Source organism: Schistosoma haematobium, chromosome 1, assembly GCF_000699445.3.
Source record: "Schistosoma haematobium chromosome 1, whole genome shotgun sequence".
Classification (NCBI taxonomy): domain Eukaryota; kingdom Metazoa; phylum Platyhelminthes; class Trematoda; order Strigeidida; family Schistosomatidae; genus Schistosoma; species Schistosoma haematobium.
Window position 1 is genome coordinate 70,032,359 of NC_067196.1, and position 17,767 is coordinate 70,050,125.

The 17,767-nt window shown below is 40.0% G+C and overlaps 1 protein-coding gene across 1 annotated transcript; it reads left to right on the forward strand.

Annotated features, from left to right (window-relative positions):
- The first annotated feature begins 5,868 nt into the window (after nt 1-5,868).
- On the forward strand, nt 5,869-11,996 carry PGRMC2 (Membrane-associated progesterone receptor component 2). Its single transcript, XM_051209557.1, has 3 exons — nt 5,869-6,618; nt 6,651-6,797; nt 9,315-11,996. The coding sequence occupies exons 1-3, from the start codon at nt 6,321-6,323 to the stop codon at nt 9,440-9,442; spliced, it is 573 nt and encodes a 190-aa protein (XP_051075010.1). The 5' UTR covers nt 5,869-6,320; the 3' UTR covers nt 9,443-11,996.
- Nucleotides 11,997-17,767: the final 5,771 nt, after the last annotated feature.

A 17,767-nucleotide genomic window follows, 5' to 3' on the forward strand; every position in this document is an offset into this window, starting at 1 on the left:
ATTAGATTGCATTGATCTCACTCGTTTTATTCACTGTTTCTGTCATTTGCTCTTGCTGTTACGTGTGGGTGCATAATGAGCCCTGAATCGTCAGTCTACTTTTCCTGTTGTTCTCTGATGATCTCACTCACTGCTACTATCACCACCCTAGCAAACATGGGACCTTCAAGCTACCTGTAAATCTACCAGTGGCTGAACATTACGAGACAACCTTATCATTTTGGTATTCACATATTCGCAAGCGGAATTTACATGGACGTAGAACATGAGGAAGCACAAAACACGAAGTGCTTTCTGTCTCAAACTTTAGTAGTAGAGATAGGAGGTCTATCGACTTATATTAATCCTTGTAATTTGTAACACTGTGGAGGCCCAATCTCGTTTTGAATGTATCAACAAAAGGTACGGATATTACGTGTTCTAGCAGAGAATCCCATCAATTCACTACTCGCTGAGAGAATCGGAACTTCAGTCGTAAATGAATGGATATCGACTTCTAAACTTTCTCAGATTATCTTTTAAGATGGTCAGTCCTAGGTGGAAAGAAAAGACAGAGTATGTCAATAGTGAGCTCATCGTTAAGTACACGGTAAACCAATATCAAACTACTTTGGAGAGAAGAGATAAAACATAATAGTAACGAAACTGCCGTTGATTATACATACAGTTTTAAGGGGAATTTATTATTTTAGTCAGTGTTAAATCGCATCGTAACCTGCAGTAAAATAAGGAAATTAGTTTGAGGTGCTTAAGTCTGCCTTCATAAGATGGACCACAGAGACCTTTAGGAATCCTGGTCCGTTACTGCTTAACCCGTTCTAACATATTGGGATATTTGTACGAACTGGTGATTGCTTTGTACTTAATTCCTGCTTGTTACGAATTCCAAACACAATACATTCGTTCGTGCTCATCTAGTTCTATCTGGTTTAAATTACACTGTTTCGGGAATTCATAGCTAGAACATTAATCAGAATGATTCCAGTTATCTTACATATCAATCCCATATTTGAAACAAGAAGTAGCTCCTTAAATCCCATATTTCAAATGCAGCCTCAAAAAATTCGGATATAATACCCTAAGTATTTTATCGTCAAAGTACTGAAAAACTTTCGAATAGCCCATAAGCCATCGGCAGGGACAGCCAAGCATTCACACGTAGTTTTGAGGCCACTGCCTAACACGACTCCTGGATCGTTATAGTCCATTACTTTGGGCGGCACAACTCCACATATTGTGTAGTGATATGAAACGTTGCAGTTACTTGATAGCATCACCACGTTCTTGTTAGGTGACCTGTAATAAGTACCAACCCACTCATGCAACCGGTGTATTTAGGTCCCCTTGTAGTATTGTTCTATCTAACGTCCTGTGTATCGGTCTCCAAATTTTTATGACTACTGCAAAGGGTAGAACAGATGACCTTGTTACAGTTAGTAAGTCATTGAAATAAAGAAAATGAGGACTGGAGATTGTATCTGCGAGAACTCCAATCTTAACAGATTCACATGCAGATAAAGCCCCGTTTACCCGTAACCACCCTCTCCCATCATTAGGAAACTCACCTATCCAGTCTATGATTTCACATCGTTTACAAAACTTTCCAATCTGAATCTAGGTCCCAGGTGAAATACTTTATCAGAAGCACTATTCAGACTTGTCAAAGTCACATCCACACGAATATTTCTGTGTTTTGGAGCAGCCCAGTCTTCTCTAGTAATGTGCGGGTTTTTCAGGCATGATAGGCTCTTTCTTAAAACCATTTTGTTCCCTGGATAAAAGATTATGTCTTCTAATCACCTCTGTTCATCAGACTGATTAATATGTTTTTCTATTCTCTTGACAATTTAGACTGACAAACACACATCAGACTATACGGCCATGCGTCTAGAAATTACACCCGGCAAAACTTTCACAATCCTAGGGTGGACATCGTTAGGAACATTGAACATATCTGGTTTGAGATGCTGACATAGTCGTAGGACAGTTCCGTTCTCACTAACCCTAGGATCCAACGACAAGCTGCCCTGGTCGCGGCTAATTTTTGGTCATTCCACATCGTCAACCGAAAACACTGCTAAAATATTTTGATAAATATCCATCTTTTGCAACATCATTCTTGCCAACATCAATAGATTGTCATGTAACGAGTGTTTTGGGATCCCATTACTTCTCTGAGTTAGCTTCTGCACTGTTCTGAGCCTGTACGGATGAACAAATACTAATGCTTTTGCTTACATCTAAGAAGTTTCTTGAGTTGTTTAGTTTTCCATGGACGACAGTCATTTGGTCTACGTGGTACCAAGTATGGCACAAACGGAGGAGTCACTAAACCGAACGTACCTTATTCAACTGATGAGATAGTATTTACTGATCAGTCTGTTGTTGCAGCTCACAACCGAATGGCTGATATGTTTGCTATCCACACATTTAGGCAAGATTCAACCTGGTTGCATATTATGTCACAAGCTCTATACATGAGTGACAAAACATTATGACCGCTGTTCGCTATTTAAGTGAGAGATATTCTTGGTGGCATGTGTGATTACTAAGTCTAACAAAAAGATTCTTTGAACCAAAACGTGTGAATTCGGATGCATGCTATACTAAAGCATGCTCCATTACCGTTACCAGGATCCTACTGTCAAAGGAGTTTACAAATCCTACAGTGGCCATCTCAGTCCAACTAAAATCAAGTGCATTAAAATCTGCTGACATCAGGCATATATTATTTTTACTCCAAAGCTTGTTTTGCTCTGAAACAAAGTCATCAAATTAGAAAATTTATTTTCTTGTTTATGTATTTATTCATTTGAACACGTAAACATTTGTACTTGGGGGTATCAAAGATGTGTGCGCCATGTAATGATGATGACGTTGTGGAGAGATAGAGAATGAAAAGTGCGGCAGTTACTGTATGGAGCTGTTGCTTCCAACTCATTGGCACGCTTCAACCATCAGGCTTCTTTGTCCAGTTTTATTAAGTAACAGTTGTAGTTTATGGTCAAACTCGTGGCCACCCGGAGTAGATCGGTGGGCCTCACGAGATGTAGGGAGCCCAAAGAAAACTAGTACTTATAAGCGAGACTTTACTCGCCATTTTTACGTCGTCATGCAACTGCAACAGCTTCCCATCCATACTTTTGGGTGAGATGGTAGCTAACCTTGAACTTAGATTGGTTTGATGTTAAATTCGAGAAATGAGACGCGCAAAATGGGATAAAGAGGAAGAAATAAGTGACGTATTGTGGAAGAAATAAAAATGGCCGTCATTTTGGATATGATTTGTCGGGACGGTAGTTGAAGCAAGAATAAATTTCCAGTAGTAATTATCATTGATCTGTGGAGAGCCCAGGCGCCCAAACCGATGGTTTTCTTGGGAGGTGACTCACCAAGCCTTTGACCTTGAAGTCTAATCCGAAGGGCAAAGTTAGAAGATGCAGTCCCATGGTAGTTGGTGATCAACGATGAGTTCATGAGTTATTCGCTACCTCAGTATCCTGGAGCCCACGTTTTCTAACTCTCTTAGGTGGACTCTCCGTATATATCAACCCGGCTAGAGCGCCGGCCACTCGCTTCTCGTCTTCTCAATTTCGCAGACAACAACCGTGACACGAAAAGGCAGTAAGTGGGACATTCCTGGCAGTGACTGTATACGCATGGCCATGTGAGAGCATTTAGAGCGGGAGAGCAGACTCCCACCACCATCGACCGGACCAGGATTTTGTGTGCAGATTGAGCTACGATAGATGAAACCGAGTACAAATGAACAAAGTTCGGAAGTGTCTTTACAGCTAATTATCCCAAAAATTTCACTGTCATGGGACCCACAAACGAAGGACTAGATAATCATATTACCGACTTTGTATATTAGGACCACACTCCATTTCCTGCATCTTAGGTAATAGTACTCGGATAATTCTATGGTTGACGTCAGTCATGAACCAACCAAGTTTTGTCCACTGATGCTCATTGGAATCTATTTCCAAGACTACCAGCATTTATATAAGATCTCCCATGGAGGACGATCTATCCAAACAAGTTTTGGTGACATTCGTTTGCAAAACCTGAATACCTGAAAATCCACTAAGAGGAGATTTTCTTCACCATTTCGCAACGAGATTTTAGTTCGGCTGTTTCCGTCTTCCCTTTTACTCTATATTTACCTCCGGCTCTTTTTAAAGATGGTGGTGACTTTTTGACTAAGGAATTGACGACGTTGTTTACAAAGGTTTGGGAACTAGAGAGTGTACCGACGTCATGGAATGAGTCGATAGTTGTCCCTATCTTTAAAAAGGGTTCACGTCGTTCCTGCAACAACTATCGGGGGATAAGTCTACTTCCGATTGCGTCCAAGCTATTGGCTTCCATCATACTTCGTAGGTTGTTCAAAACCCGAGAAAGATTGACTCGCGAGGAGCAGGCTGGGTTTCGTTCTGGTCGAGGATGTTTTGATCATATATTCACCCTCCGCCAAATGTTAGAACATCGCCATTCTTATCAAAGGCCAACAATCGTAGTGTTTCTTGACATCAGGGCTGCCTTCGATTCGTTGGACAGGACTGTTCTCTGGGATTGTCTATTGAAGAAGGGTGTGCCTGAGAAGTTTATTAACATCCTAAAGGCCCTATATAAAAACACCTCAGGTAGAGTGAGGGCATACAACCACCTCTCTCCATTGTTCCATTCGAGTAGTGGGGTTAGGCAGGGTTGCCCAATCTCACCATTCCTCTTCAACTTTGCCATCGATGACATTCTGGAAACAGCTCTGATGAATGTAAGTAATGGTGGTGTGGATCTGTTGCCTGGAGAAAGACTTCTCGACCTTGAGTATGCGGACGATATTGTCTTACTGTGCGATAATGCCCAAGGCATACAATCCGCACTTAGTCAGTTGGCAATCAGTGTCCGTAGGTATGGTATGTGCTTTGCACCTTCGAAGTGCAAAGTACTTCTACAAGACTGGCAGGATTCTAATCCTGTACTCACCCTGGATGGTGAGCAGATAGAAGTAGTCGAGAAGTTCGTGTATCTGGGTAGCTGCATAAGTGCTGGTGGGGGTGTGAGTGATGAGATCAATGCACGTATAGTGAAAGCCAGAGCGGCTGAGGCCAGTCTGGACCATCTTTGGCGCCTTCGTGATGTTAGTCTGGCTGTGAAAGGTCGGATCTACAACGCGTCGGTGAGATCAGTTTTGCTCTATGCTTGCGAAACCTGGCCTCTCCGAGTTGAGGACGTTAGACGACTCTCTGTGTTCGATCATCGCTGTCTCCGAAGGATTGCTGACATTCAGTGGCAACACCATGTCAGTAATGCAGAGGTTCGGCATCGTGTGTTCGGGCACAGAGATGATAATCCAATTGTTGTTACCATCTTGAAACACCTACTTCGGTGGCTTGGACATGTTCTCCGAATGTCGTCCCAGAGAATTCCACGTTGTGCATTATTTGCCGACTCTGGGACTGGTTGTAAGAAGCGGAGAGGTGGTCAGTGTATGACATGGTGCCGTGGTATAAAAGAAAGCTGCAAAGGACTGGCGTCTGTTGGTCCTTCACGACTCCCTGGTTGGGGTCTGAGAGATGGTGCAACACAGTGGCTAGAGACGTTATCAGATATGGCTCAGAATAGAAGCCAGTGGCGATCCTGCTGTAACCTTCTTTTACTTTCTTCATAAAAAGTGGTTGTGTCTCCTTTACCTGAAAGATTTCTTCTGATTGTACCTTTGCGTTCCCTGATTACTAGCACATTACCTTACACCAATCTCTTCGTTATTGTTCTCTTTTTTTTTTGTCGCGCTCCTTAGCTTTTTTTCTTTGTATTCCTCTCGAACTTTCATTGTTTTGTGTGGCGCATATATATTGGCGCTCTCTTGTACCAATATTCATGTGTCCAAATAAATAAATAAATAGTAACAAATCAGGTCCCACTCGAATATCGGTATTATCATGTCTTCGAGCCCTCTTTAACAAAAATCTCGTTATTTCTCCGATCCTACGATTACCTTAAGGAGTCTATATGGTGAGCGTTCCATATTTTCGTCAGTTTTGTGGCCTGAACTGCTATATGTTTGTCTGGTAGGGTGTTGTGAATAAATGCCCCAACCTCTTCCAAATCATACTCGTGTCTAATATTTGAATCAGGGTCGTTTGATTCTTTCAAATTAATTCAACAGTCTCTTAATACTGAAATCCAGTCACTGAGGCTCCTTTGAGATTCTGGAATATCAGAAGGACAATCACATCTTTTTGTAACTTCACTGTTGCAGTACAACAAAGTTTGTTGTTTGAAGTGACGAACACATTTCAAAAGTTGTCCCTACAATGGGGAAGGATGGCCCAAAGCAGAGGGATTACGTTGTGGCTGTGATAGATGCAGTCAAGTGTCCTATTAACATAACATTGTTCCTCATATGCATTTTACTCGTTTATTTAAGTCTGAGGCCACTGTTAAGAAAAAAGAAATCTCAGAAATGTGAAGTCCCGAAAATGGGGAAACGTGATTTCACATTAGAGGAACTTCAGAGCTTCGATGGCAGTGGCGAACATAAGAGAATATTAATCGCAGTTAATGGTAAGATATTCGATGTCACGAACAAGGGACAGGGATTTTATGGCAAGGGTAAGCTGACAATCCACGTTACATTGTTTCAGGCGCACCGTATGCTGCTTTTGCCGGTAGAGATGCATCAAGAGCACTTGCGTGCTTCAACCTTGAAACAAAAAATGACTATGACGATCTTTCTGATCTTACTGCTGATCAAATGCAAACCCTGAGGGAATGGGAACTGCAGTTTTCCGGTAAGATTGTAATTTTTGCAAACCACATTGTCGATATTTTTATGCTTCAATTTTGTATCATCTAATTATTAATATAATTTCTCTGCATATCCGGCTGTGTTTGGCAACCAGTTGTTAGTCATATGAACTTATAACAGATAGACTTGTATCTTTCGTGTATTTCGCTTCCAGTTCCACAAAAATTTATTACCAAGGTGTTAATTATTTGCTGAATTTCTAGTCGAATAGCGACACAACTTCACTTTTCTGCGGTCAAATTTTCCAAATTTAAGGTTAAGATGTCTCAGTATTTGCTGTATGCAAACATCAATCCAGTTTAGTCTGTCGCCAGTTAACCCTCGTGATGGAATATAGGCTGCCCACCACAATTCTCCATCGAACTTTGTCCTGGGCAACTCTTCACATTTGCTACTCACTCCTTTGGTGTCTGCCTCCAATTACCGGCGTAATGTGTTACTTGGCCTTCTGAATTTCCTTTAGCCTTCAGGATTCCAAGTTAGTGTTTGCCTTGTGATGCAGTTTGGTGATTTCCGCAACGTATATCCCATCCACCTCTACCGTCTTTTCCTAATTCCCTCTTCAGTTAGAAGCTCGCTTGTTCCCTCGCACAGCAGGCTATTACTGATGGTATTAAACCAAAGGACATTGAGTGTCTTGCTTAGACAAATGTTTAGGAATACCTTTACTTTTAAATGATAGTTGTAGTTCACCAAGTTCCAGCTCTGTACAGTAAGGCTGTCTTGAGTTTTACATTAAACATTGTGACTTTGATATTGGTTGCTGCTACACTGTTTGTATTGGCCTGCATTTGTTGATGTGTGTGGAGTAGAAAGGCTATGTCATCTGCGAAGTCCAAATCGCGTAGCTACATGCAAGCTGTCCATTCTACTCCGTGTTTCTTCTGGGATGTGGTGGTCCTTATTATCCAGTCAACCACCAGAAGAAAGAGGAAGGGTGAGAGTAAGCAGCCTGATAGTATCTGATAACAGTCCTAACTTGGACTGCATCTATCACGTGTCTTCTATGCACGACTTTGCAGTATAGTCCGCCGTATGAATTCCGTGTGGTGTTAACGATCTTCTCAGGTACACCATAATGACGAAAGTTTCCATAACGTTCTCCTATTCACACTGTCAAATACTTTCTCATAATCAATGCAGTTGATGTATAGTCATGAGTCCCGTTCAACTGATTGTTCGACAATGATCTGTTGTGTCGTGATTTGGTCTGTGCACGACTAATCCTTACGGAGTCAAGCTTGTTGATCTCGAAGTTGAACGTCTACCGAAATCTTTCATGTGGTTCAGCAACGCACTGTTAAAAACCTTTCCTGATGCTCAGAGTTTCAATAGAGACCTATTCCTTATGACGGTGCTTGTTGTGGTCCAGAACCCCCTGACACGTTAAAGTCAATGCTTCTTTGATCCCTCTCCTGTTGTCTTCCATAGTAGTTTCGCATTCTTCGAGTAATTCTTCCAAGGCTCGAAAATTATTGCTGAGAGTTATCTTGAATTCGTCGAGCTTGTATCTCGAAAGAGGGCTGTATGAAGCCTTTTTAATGCTGCTTATCCAGTTGTCCGGTGCTTCTTTAGCTTCAGTTCCATCTTAACCACAGCCAGGTGGTGATCTGAAGCTATGTCAACTTCTCTCCTGGTTCTCACGTCTTCCATTGTCTTTCTGAAGTGTTTTAGTCACCCCGATCTGGTTCTCTGTAGTGTGGTTGAGTGAGATCCATGTAGCTTTGTGCATGTGTCTGTGTGGGAATGTTGTACTACCTATAACCAATTTGTAAGTTTCTCACCATTCTTGTCCGTTTCTCCTATTTAGTCCATGTCGTCTCATGATATCTTCATACCTGGTGTCGTCCATTCCGACTTTAACATTTAAGTCTCTCATCAGAATGTTCAGGTTCTTTGCTGTGTTTCTTCGCGATCGATTTCAGCCTTCTGTAGAACCGATCTTTATCATCGTCATTACTATAATTGGTGTGGGCATAATGTTGAATTATATATATATATATTTCTTAGCACCAAGCCACTACTCCATAGGTGAATATATTGATTGTTTTGTGTTGTGTGATTATGTCAAACCAATAAGAAATCCTTATTATAAGTCCAGAAATAACTGACATTCGTCAACATGATGCATCTGACGCTGATGAAATTCATATCAGCATTACTGCACATCGGTCATATAAACTGCATTGTTTGAATTTAGAGTTTTATTGTCATTATTAATAAACATATTAGCGAACATAGCTTCACAAGGAAGAATAGATTCAGGATATTGATTTGGTGTACTTGAGTTAATAAGATCTAGTAGCTGTTTACTCAAACCAAGCTAGCTTTATATTACATCCACGATAGTTATTTTTGGATTGACATAGCTGTTAGGTAAGTAGAAATCACACCTCAAAATTGTCGTTTGTGTATACTGTGTGCTGAAGAGTAGGCATACGATATTCAAAAACCCTTTTGTTTCAGTAAGACTAGATAAAACTTTTGTCTTGTACTACAGAGCGTTATGATCATGTTGGGCGACTTTTGAAGCCAGGAGAGCCTCATCGGGTTTATGAAGTCAATGATGGAGAAGATGACGTTGGAACCAACCATGTTCAAAGTGCACTTAAGAAAAAAGTAACTTGAAAGTGTCTACTTCTGTTCTAAGTATCTTATGTATCTAAACTTAGAATATGATTTTCTTATCTGGACTGATCATCCATGATGCCTACATTACAACTCTCAGTTATTATTTTTGACTTGGTTTTCGATCCGTGCAATAATAAAACCGTTAAATGAAACACTCGTCCACACAAATATGTGCACCATAGAGTGAATCTCTTAAAATTCAAACATAAATCTACATTTCCGGGTATTTGTTTATTGTATTCTGTTCTTATAATTACAAATCATTTTGAATACACTATATGTTTGATCTGGTTGCTACTGCTTAATCATAATGTAAATATTTGTAACTTTCCACAAATATACATGTTAAAAGCTTATTTTCATCCCAGAGCCTCATTTTTCGTTGCTCGGATTCATGTTACCAATACTCAGCTGGTGACATGATTATATCTGGCGTTCAGGCAAGTTTCGTTCATAAGCCTCTACGATCAGTTTTAAAAGTTCATCAATTAGGTTTACTAAAAAACCTCAAATTAATGCAAAATAAACCATTTATCTGGTCAAGAGACATAGACTTATGTGGAAAAATGTAATCAACCAACTTTACTGTTATATGTAGTCATTTTACCACTGATCCCGTCTATGTATAACGCTCGTTCATTTTTAACCGCCGACCTGGATCTGAATTATGCCATTTTATGCACCAAATGGATCTTCCGTCCTGATGGTCGACAAATTCATCTATTAAAACTGACCAGTCAGTAAATGATTCAAAACACATTTGATATTCTGTAATTAGCGAACTTGAGTTGATTATTTAAAACAGAACCAAACATTATGGCAGGTTGAAAAAGATGTTACGTATACTATTAAATAAGGCTAATGTTGATGTTGGCAAGAAAACGTCGGAAATGACTGGTAATGTGAAGTAGAGGTAACTAACAATTATGAGACACTATACAATCATGATGGAGATAATGAGTGATTCTATAAAGCCGAAAATCAAATCAATGCGTAAACATCAATAATGTTATGCAAAAAATAAAAGTATTCCTGTACAACTCTTTACTTGTACAAGGAGAGGCTTGCCACACTTTCCATCTGCCCACATAGATTAGGTCTAAAACGTTTGATCGTAGTAACCTCTACAAAGCGGAGTATAGTTGATGTTTGTTCGTCAATTATTTTGAATGCTTTAGAAGATATTCACATCGTGTCCACTATTTATTAAGTGCCTAATAATTATATATGTGTAAATTTACTACTTATCAGGCATAGTCTCTCGAGAACATGTTCAGAAAAAAACCGTTAAAGCACCTTTTCAGTCCTTTTTGTATAAATGCCACCAAACTTATGTTCAAATTGGTAAGTGGGTATGGAAGTGGCGTTAGAAAGGTGTTGATCTACTTTTAAGTGGTGTCATATAATGAAGCCAGTTAACCTGCAGGGAAGAGTTGTTTGTACAATGCTTTATTTCACATAGTGATCGGTATGAGGATTACCCTAATAAGGTTAGTCGTCCAAACTATCATTACTTAAATAAGAAAATACGTAACAACAGTATACTGAGTTAGAAATGGTGGTAAACAACGTTGAAGTATTAGTATTAGACGAGTCAATGCTACCGTTCTCCATATTTACAGTTTGTAAGAAAGTCTATCAAAATTTAGTCTGCTTAAGAGTTTTGTAATAAAGTGTTTAAGAATTCTGTTTGCAACTGCTCTGTGTTTATTCGAAAATAAATTTCTTAAAATAACGCTTATTTAGGTGATAAAGGTAAATTGATAGTGGCCGCCGATTGATTAGTTCGAATATGATTACATTCGTTCTCAAAAGCTGGCTTATTCATTAACAAGACGTCATGTTATTAGTAGTCGTTTATGTCAGTCAGTCAGCTACAACGTAGGACCAGGCACATATGTGCATCGATCCAGGTTGCCATACCGCATCAGCACACAAGATGAACACCGGATTCATAGCAGTGGTTAGGTCAAAGGTGGTAATATATAAGAGAAAGATTGCATATAGAGATATAGTACAAGAAGAAAGGATTGGTTCGTAGAAAGAAATATATGAAGTGATTTTAATCTCTTAGTTTAAGGAAAGACAGAGTGTATACACCTACGCCACTGTCATCAATTCTGAACAATGTCACCAAGAGTCTCCAACCATTGGTTACGATAGTCACGCGGACCCCAACCAAGTAGTCTGCATCTACCAACATGGCTCAGACTAGAAGTTAGTGACTTCAAGCACTGATGCCACGTTTTGATTTGGCCGCCCCTAACTTTCTTCCAACCATCTCCAATACCGGATAGCATTGCACGTCGTGGTAATCGGTGTTCAGGCATACGTAACACGTGGCCCAACCATCTCAGTCGATGAAGATTCATAACCTCATCAACTGATTTACCATCATCTAATACCCTGCGTCTAACCTCACTATTACTTACCCTCTGATCCCAGCAGACGCCAGCAATATTTCTAAGACATCTGTGGTCAAATACTAGTAGCTTACGAGTGTCTTCTACTCTTAATGGCCATGTTTCGCTGCCGTAAAGTAGAACAGAACGGACTGCCGAGCTGTATACTCGTCCTTTTATTGATAGACGGATATCTCGCCTTCGCCACAGGTGACGTAAGTCTGCAAAAGCCAAACGAGCTTTTCGAATCCGTGCTGAGATTTCGTCAGACACCAACCCATTAGGGCTGATCAGACTTCCAAGATAAGTGAAGTTGTCAACGCGTTCGATTACTTCACTCCCTATCCTTAGTTCAGGTGTTAACGCAGACCAGTCCTGAAGCAACAACTTGCATTTAGAGGGAGAGAAGCGCACTCCAAACATCCTGGCATTGTTGCTCAGTGCTACCAGAAGACTCTGCATTTTGTCAGCGTCTTCACCAAACAGGACTATGTCATCTGCGTATTCTAAGTCGATAAGTAGACCTCCTGGATGGAGATCAATACCCGAGAACTCAGTCGACGAGAAAGTTATTTCCATCAGTAGATCTATGATGAAGTTAAACAAAAATTGGGAAAGTGGACAGCCTTGACGGACACCACTTGAGGTTGCAAAAGTAGATGACAGTTCGCCATAAGCTCTGACTCGACTAGTAGTGTTCGAGTAAAGAGCCTTTACAAGGTTTATGTACTTCTGAGGTACGCCTTTCAATGACAGACACTGCCACAGAATCTCGCGGTCTGCCGAGTCAAATGCTGCTTTTAATTCGAGAAAGACCACCATTGTCGGACGCCGATAAGTATGTCTGTGTTCTAGAATCTGACGAATGGTGAATATATGGTCGATGCAGCCACGACCAGGTCTGAAGCCAGCTTGATTCCCTCGTGTTTGCAGTTCACGAGTCTTAGTTAGGCGTCCCATAATTATCGAGGCTAGTATTTTAGATACTATATTAGTTAAACTAATCCCTCTATGGTTGTCACAGGATGATTTTGACCCTCTCTTATATATTGGGACGATAAGTGATTGTGACCAGTCAGATGGAATAACGTCCAACTCCCAGATCTTAGCTAAAATATTAGTCAACCTAATCGCTAAAATTGGACCACCATCCTTAAAGACCTCTGGAGCCAGTCCATCTAGACCAGCTGCCCTTCCTCGTTTCAGATTAACTATAGCCTTTTGAACTTCAGCAAGAGTTGGGGGACCTACTTCAATGTTCCATTCACACTGTCTGGGAATGGAGGGTAGTTGTAGAGTAGCTGAAGGCCAGTTGAACTGTTCTCTGAAATGTTCCGCCCATCGTTCTAAACGTCTGGACTGGGAGCAGATGAGAGTATCGTCTTTTTCCGATATAATCTCACACTTGACTTATTAATTCCAGTTTCTTTTATTAGTCTGTAAAGCTGTCTTGTGTTCCCTATAGTCGCCGCCTTTTCCATCTCTTTTGCTTTCGTTGCCCACCACTGCTCACGGTCGTTTCTTAGACTTTTTCTTAACCTAGATCTGATTTGTCGCTCTTCAGCATGTTCGGAACCTGATGGGACGAGTTTGCGAGAATCCATCAGTATGATAGACTTTGAAGAAATCCAATGGTTCTTTGTAACTCTGTGGTTTAAGTCGCTAATAGATGTCACTGCTGTTTCCACAGCTGCTTGTATGTCTTTCCAAGCAACATCTGGGTCAGCCTCGTCTTCAGAACTACCTAATTGTGAACTCAGTTGTTCTTGGAACCTATTTTTGGTTTTCTCGTTACTCAACTCAGTTCTAATGAGTCTTTTTGATGTGGCTTTTGTGCGTCCAGTGAGGCGCAAGCAGATGCGTGCGCGTATTAGGGCGTGGTCGGATTCCAAGCAGGTACTCCAGAATGAGCGACAATCTTCTACCGACCCTCTCCAACGATGACTGATGGCAATATAGTTTATTTGAGTCCATTGTTGGTTTGGTGTAGGGGGTCGCCATGTTAGACGATGTCTGTCCTTATGCTTAAAATTTGTGTTTGCTAAAAATGAATGGTTGTCTGGGCACAGTTGCAGCAGACGATCACCATTATCTGTTCGCTGTGCCAAAATACTAAAATACCTACCTAAATGCCTTTCTGTTTAGTTTAAGCTACCTATCTGAGCATTAAAGTCACCCCCTACGAGTACTATGTCTGAGCGTTTAGCTTTCTGAAGAAGTTCAGATAGCTTTCTGTAAAATTCATATTTCACTTCATCTGAGCTGCAGTCAGTGGGAGCGTAGGCAGAAACGACGAAAAGGCAACTATATGTGTCCCTATCCTTCCGAGTTCTTACGGAGCCGTTTAGCCGAAGAGCACATAAACGACTGTTGACGGTGATCCACTCTAGCAGTGCTTGTTCCGCCCTCATGCTTAGTGCTATGCCTACACCTGCCAGTCCACGAGAATCGGCCATAGGGTCACCAGATACACGTAGAGTGTATCTCGTTGGCTCTCCGTTTTGCCGAGGTGAGGTCAAGTGAATGACCACACTGGGATCCTGTATGCGTGTTTCGGAGACAGCATACATCAATGGTACGAGATTCTAGGGTTCTAGCCAAAGAAGCCTGCTGACCGATTTGACATACGGTGCGTACGTTGAAAGCTCCAATGTGTAGTTTGGAGCGAGGTTTCAGTAGACCTGGGACAGAGTTTTGAGCACTAGAATCGTTGGCTACGGTGACACTTGAGGAGGAAGCCGAAAAAGGAAGTTTAGAGTTGAAAGTCGATGTAGGAGGAATAGTAGGAATTGAAGAGGAAGGTTGATTATGAATACAGTGATCTTGGGTGCTGTTAGAGGTATGAGGGCGGTTATCACTTCCCGATTGTCCACACCGTGGAAGGGTTGTTCTGGAGGTACCTGAAAAGGAAATTGGATTAGAGGTGGTCTTAGTGACCTGGGAGCGTAGCCGCAATGCCCAAGGGACAACTGCTTGGGGCCGGTCGCGCACGGCCTTTTCGTGGGAGGTTTTTGACGTGCTAGCTCCGTTCTTCAAAAGGGCCTTACCGCCGGAGACGGATATCCGTGGGATAAGGCGAGGTGTGCATTTTTAGGGTCGACCTTTTCTAACCCCACCCCTCCTTGTGGGAAGGCAGCATCGCTGTCATGCTGGTTGTCTGAAGGAAACACTTTAATGCTGTCACACCTCTGTACAGTCAGCAGTACGACTTCGCCTTCGGACCTTGGGTTTGTTGGTTTTAGTCTTACCGCTCTTCAACCGACCTGTCTGACATGGTAGGACCTTGAGGAACGGTTGTTCCAGTCAGTATAGCTCGGTTGCTTCATCACGATAGGCAAGCTCGACTACCACGTCAACGTAGCAACAACGGTCGGGAGTCGTTTATGTAGATTTTGATTCATTCAAACCTGTAAGCGTAGTTCATTTTGACCTTTAGTATTTGTGAAAGCTGCAAACATTTTTTAAGTAAACTATATTCATCTATCTCAAAAATGAACTAACTGAAATGAGCAAATAATGATCTGACAAAAAAGTGACGTAAAATTTTCATTTTCAAGAATCTTGATTTATTTAACGTTCGCAGTTACTAGAGTGCGTTTGTCCACCTTGTACTTGAATGTTTTCTGAAATCATATTTGGTCATGAAAATAATGTATTCATAGTAGCCCAATCAGTAGAGAAACATTTCTGATGTTTTGTTACTTTGTCAACTCGTTCAAGTATAAATACTGTAAGGAACAGGTCACTAGTAATTACAATTAAGTCTAAGCTTTAGACTGTCATTATATGTAGGTATTGATGAGGTCAGTTGTATTTATGATGGTACGCACCACTAATGCGTTAGATTGACAAATAAATCTCATTTTTGTGGATAAATGAAAACGGAGTTTTTTCAGCTTATCGAATATTTCATAGGTGTACTTTGTATGTAAATGCCCTGTGATGGTTTGTTCAAGATCACATGTTTAAACGTAGTCTGCAGAAACAGAGTACCGTTAGAATTATAGGCAAATAATTCAAACTAGATTTTTCGATTTATATTTTCTTTGTTCAAAGTATAAATTTGGTTATTTATAAGGCACTTCTCTGAAATTGATAATCAATATTTTCGTCAACATAGTAGCAATTTTATAAAGTAGTTTACTTTAAAAATTAAAATAACCAAACATAGATTTAGATAAAATAATAGACATTTGAGGTTTTGTTGTAAACAAAATGTAGTGTTCAAAGAACAAGTGATTTTTCAGTTTAAATCTTCCAAATAGTTCATTAACAATATTTTTAAGGAGAAAGTGTAATTATTAAAATGTAACAAATACAGGAGGACATCATTTGTTTTTTTTTTGTTTTACGAAGTTCATTACTAAAACACTGGTTGACATCAATAGGCATTATTATAAGTCTAAAAGTGTTTAGTCTATTATCCAGTCACCGCCATTGGCATATATATATATATATATATATATATATATATATATATATATATATATATATATATATATACCATGTTATTTAGTTCCTAATATTGATCGAATTGTATAGACAGTGGTGCTACAGTATTTTAAATAATGGTGTGCGGACATTCCACCAGGTCAGTTGTGGTAACATACGTTTGTCTAACTAAAACTTCTTTGTCAGATAAAACCACTGAAGTTCATTTAACTGAATGACTATCTATTTTTGATTGTCAAACCCTCTAAAATATCATGTGAATACTAGTCTATTTGTACGCTAGCTTTCACTTCCATTCTTCTTTACATCATACACCGTAGATTGTTGCAATTACTCTGTCCACTCAACTTTATTACTTTGTATTAATCTCATTTTGAATTGCTTCATTCTTTATCCATTGTAGTTACTCTGTTTTGACTGTTCTCATATCCTCGATAATATACAGTCGCTTTTCCTTTCTAATATTTCGTCTCATGCGGCTTTACTTCCAAAGAAACAACAACATTCAACCATCTGAGTTGTTTGCTTTACATCAGGAAGAAAGGTGTACGTGACTATCGTCTACAATGCGGTCTGTGAGCAAGTGGTAAGAGTCAGTAATTTATGAAGTACAAGTTGGAATAAATACAGACTAGATAGAGAAACCAATAGTAGAACTAGGTCACATACGTTCGATAACGAAGACTAAGTAATCTTCGTGTAGATCACAACGCGAAACATGGATTCAATCTACATTATATTGGATTGTACGTGGAAAAGTTAAAACAATACTAGGAGTATTTATAGGTATCAATGCCAAGGTCGGGCTTGATAGTTTCAAATAAATTGAGCGTTGGGTAGGAAGCTGGTAATATATATATATATATATATATATATATATATATATATTTCATGATACCTCAATATGTAGAAAAATTGTATTCCTGAGATTTCGTGACTTAACGTGAGCCTCTTCTTCAGAGTAAACAAATAGTAAATATTTTCCCTGAAGAAACGGCTTACATTGAGTCACGAAACGTCAAAAGTACGACTTTTCCACTCATTGAGATTTAATAGAAAAATATACTTATTACTAAGATTACTTGTTTGAAAGTTGACGAAACTAAGGAGGATTTACGCTTCTATGCAAAGTTTCTATAAAATCACAAATTATCGTTGAGCCAAGCTGAGAATTGAGTTCACGAATATTTAGTGATAAATGAATTACTTAGACGAATAGTTCTGTGAGTCTTTGGTATTCATGTCGACCTTACTAGTTTGACTGGAAACAATGCTAGCTAAAACTCCTTGGCCAAGTATCCACATCAAATCGCATTAGCGTATACTATTCTAACCATCTCTTACCATAGCTATTCAGTTTAGAGTGCACACACATAGATCATTGTTCAAATATATCCTCGGACCCATGCATTAACAAGTTATGGTGTGATTGGCTTTGACGTTGTTGCATAAGAAGAGGCTCAGTGAG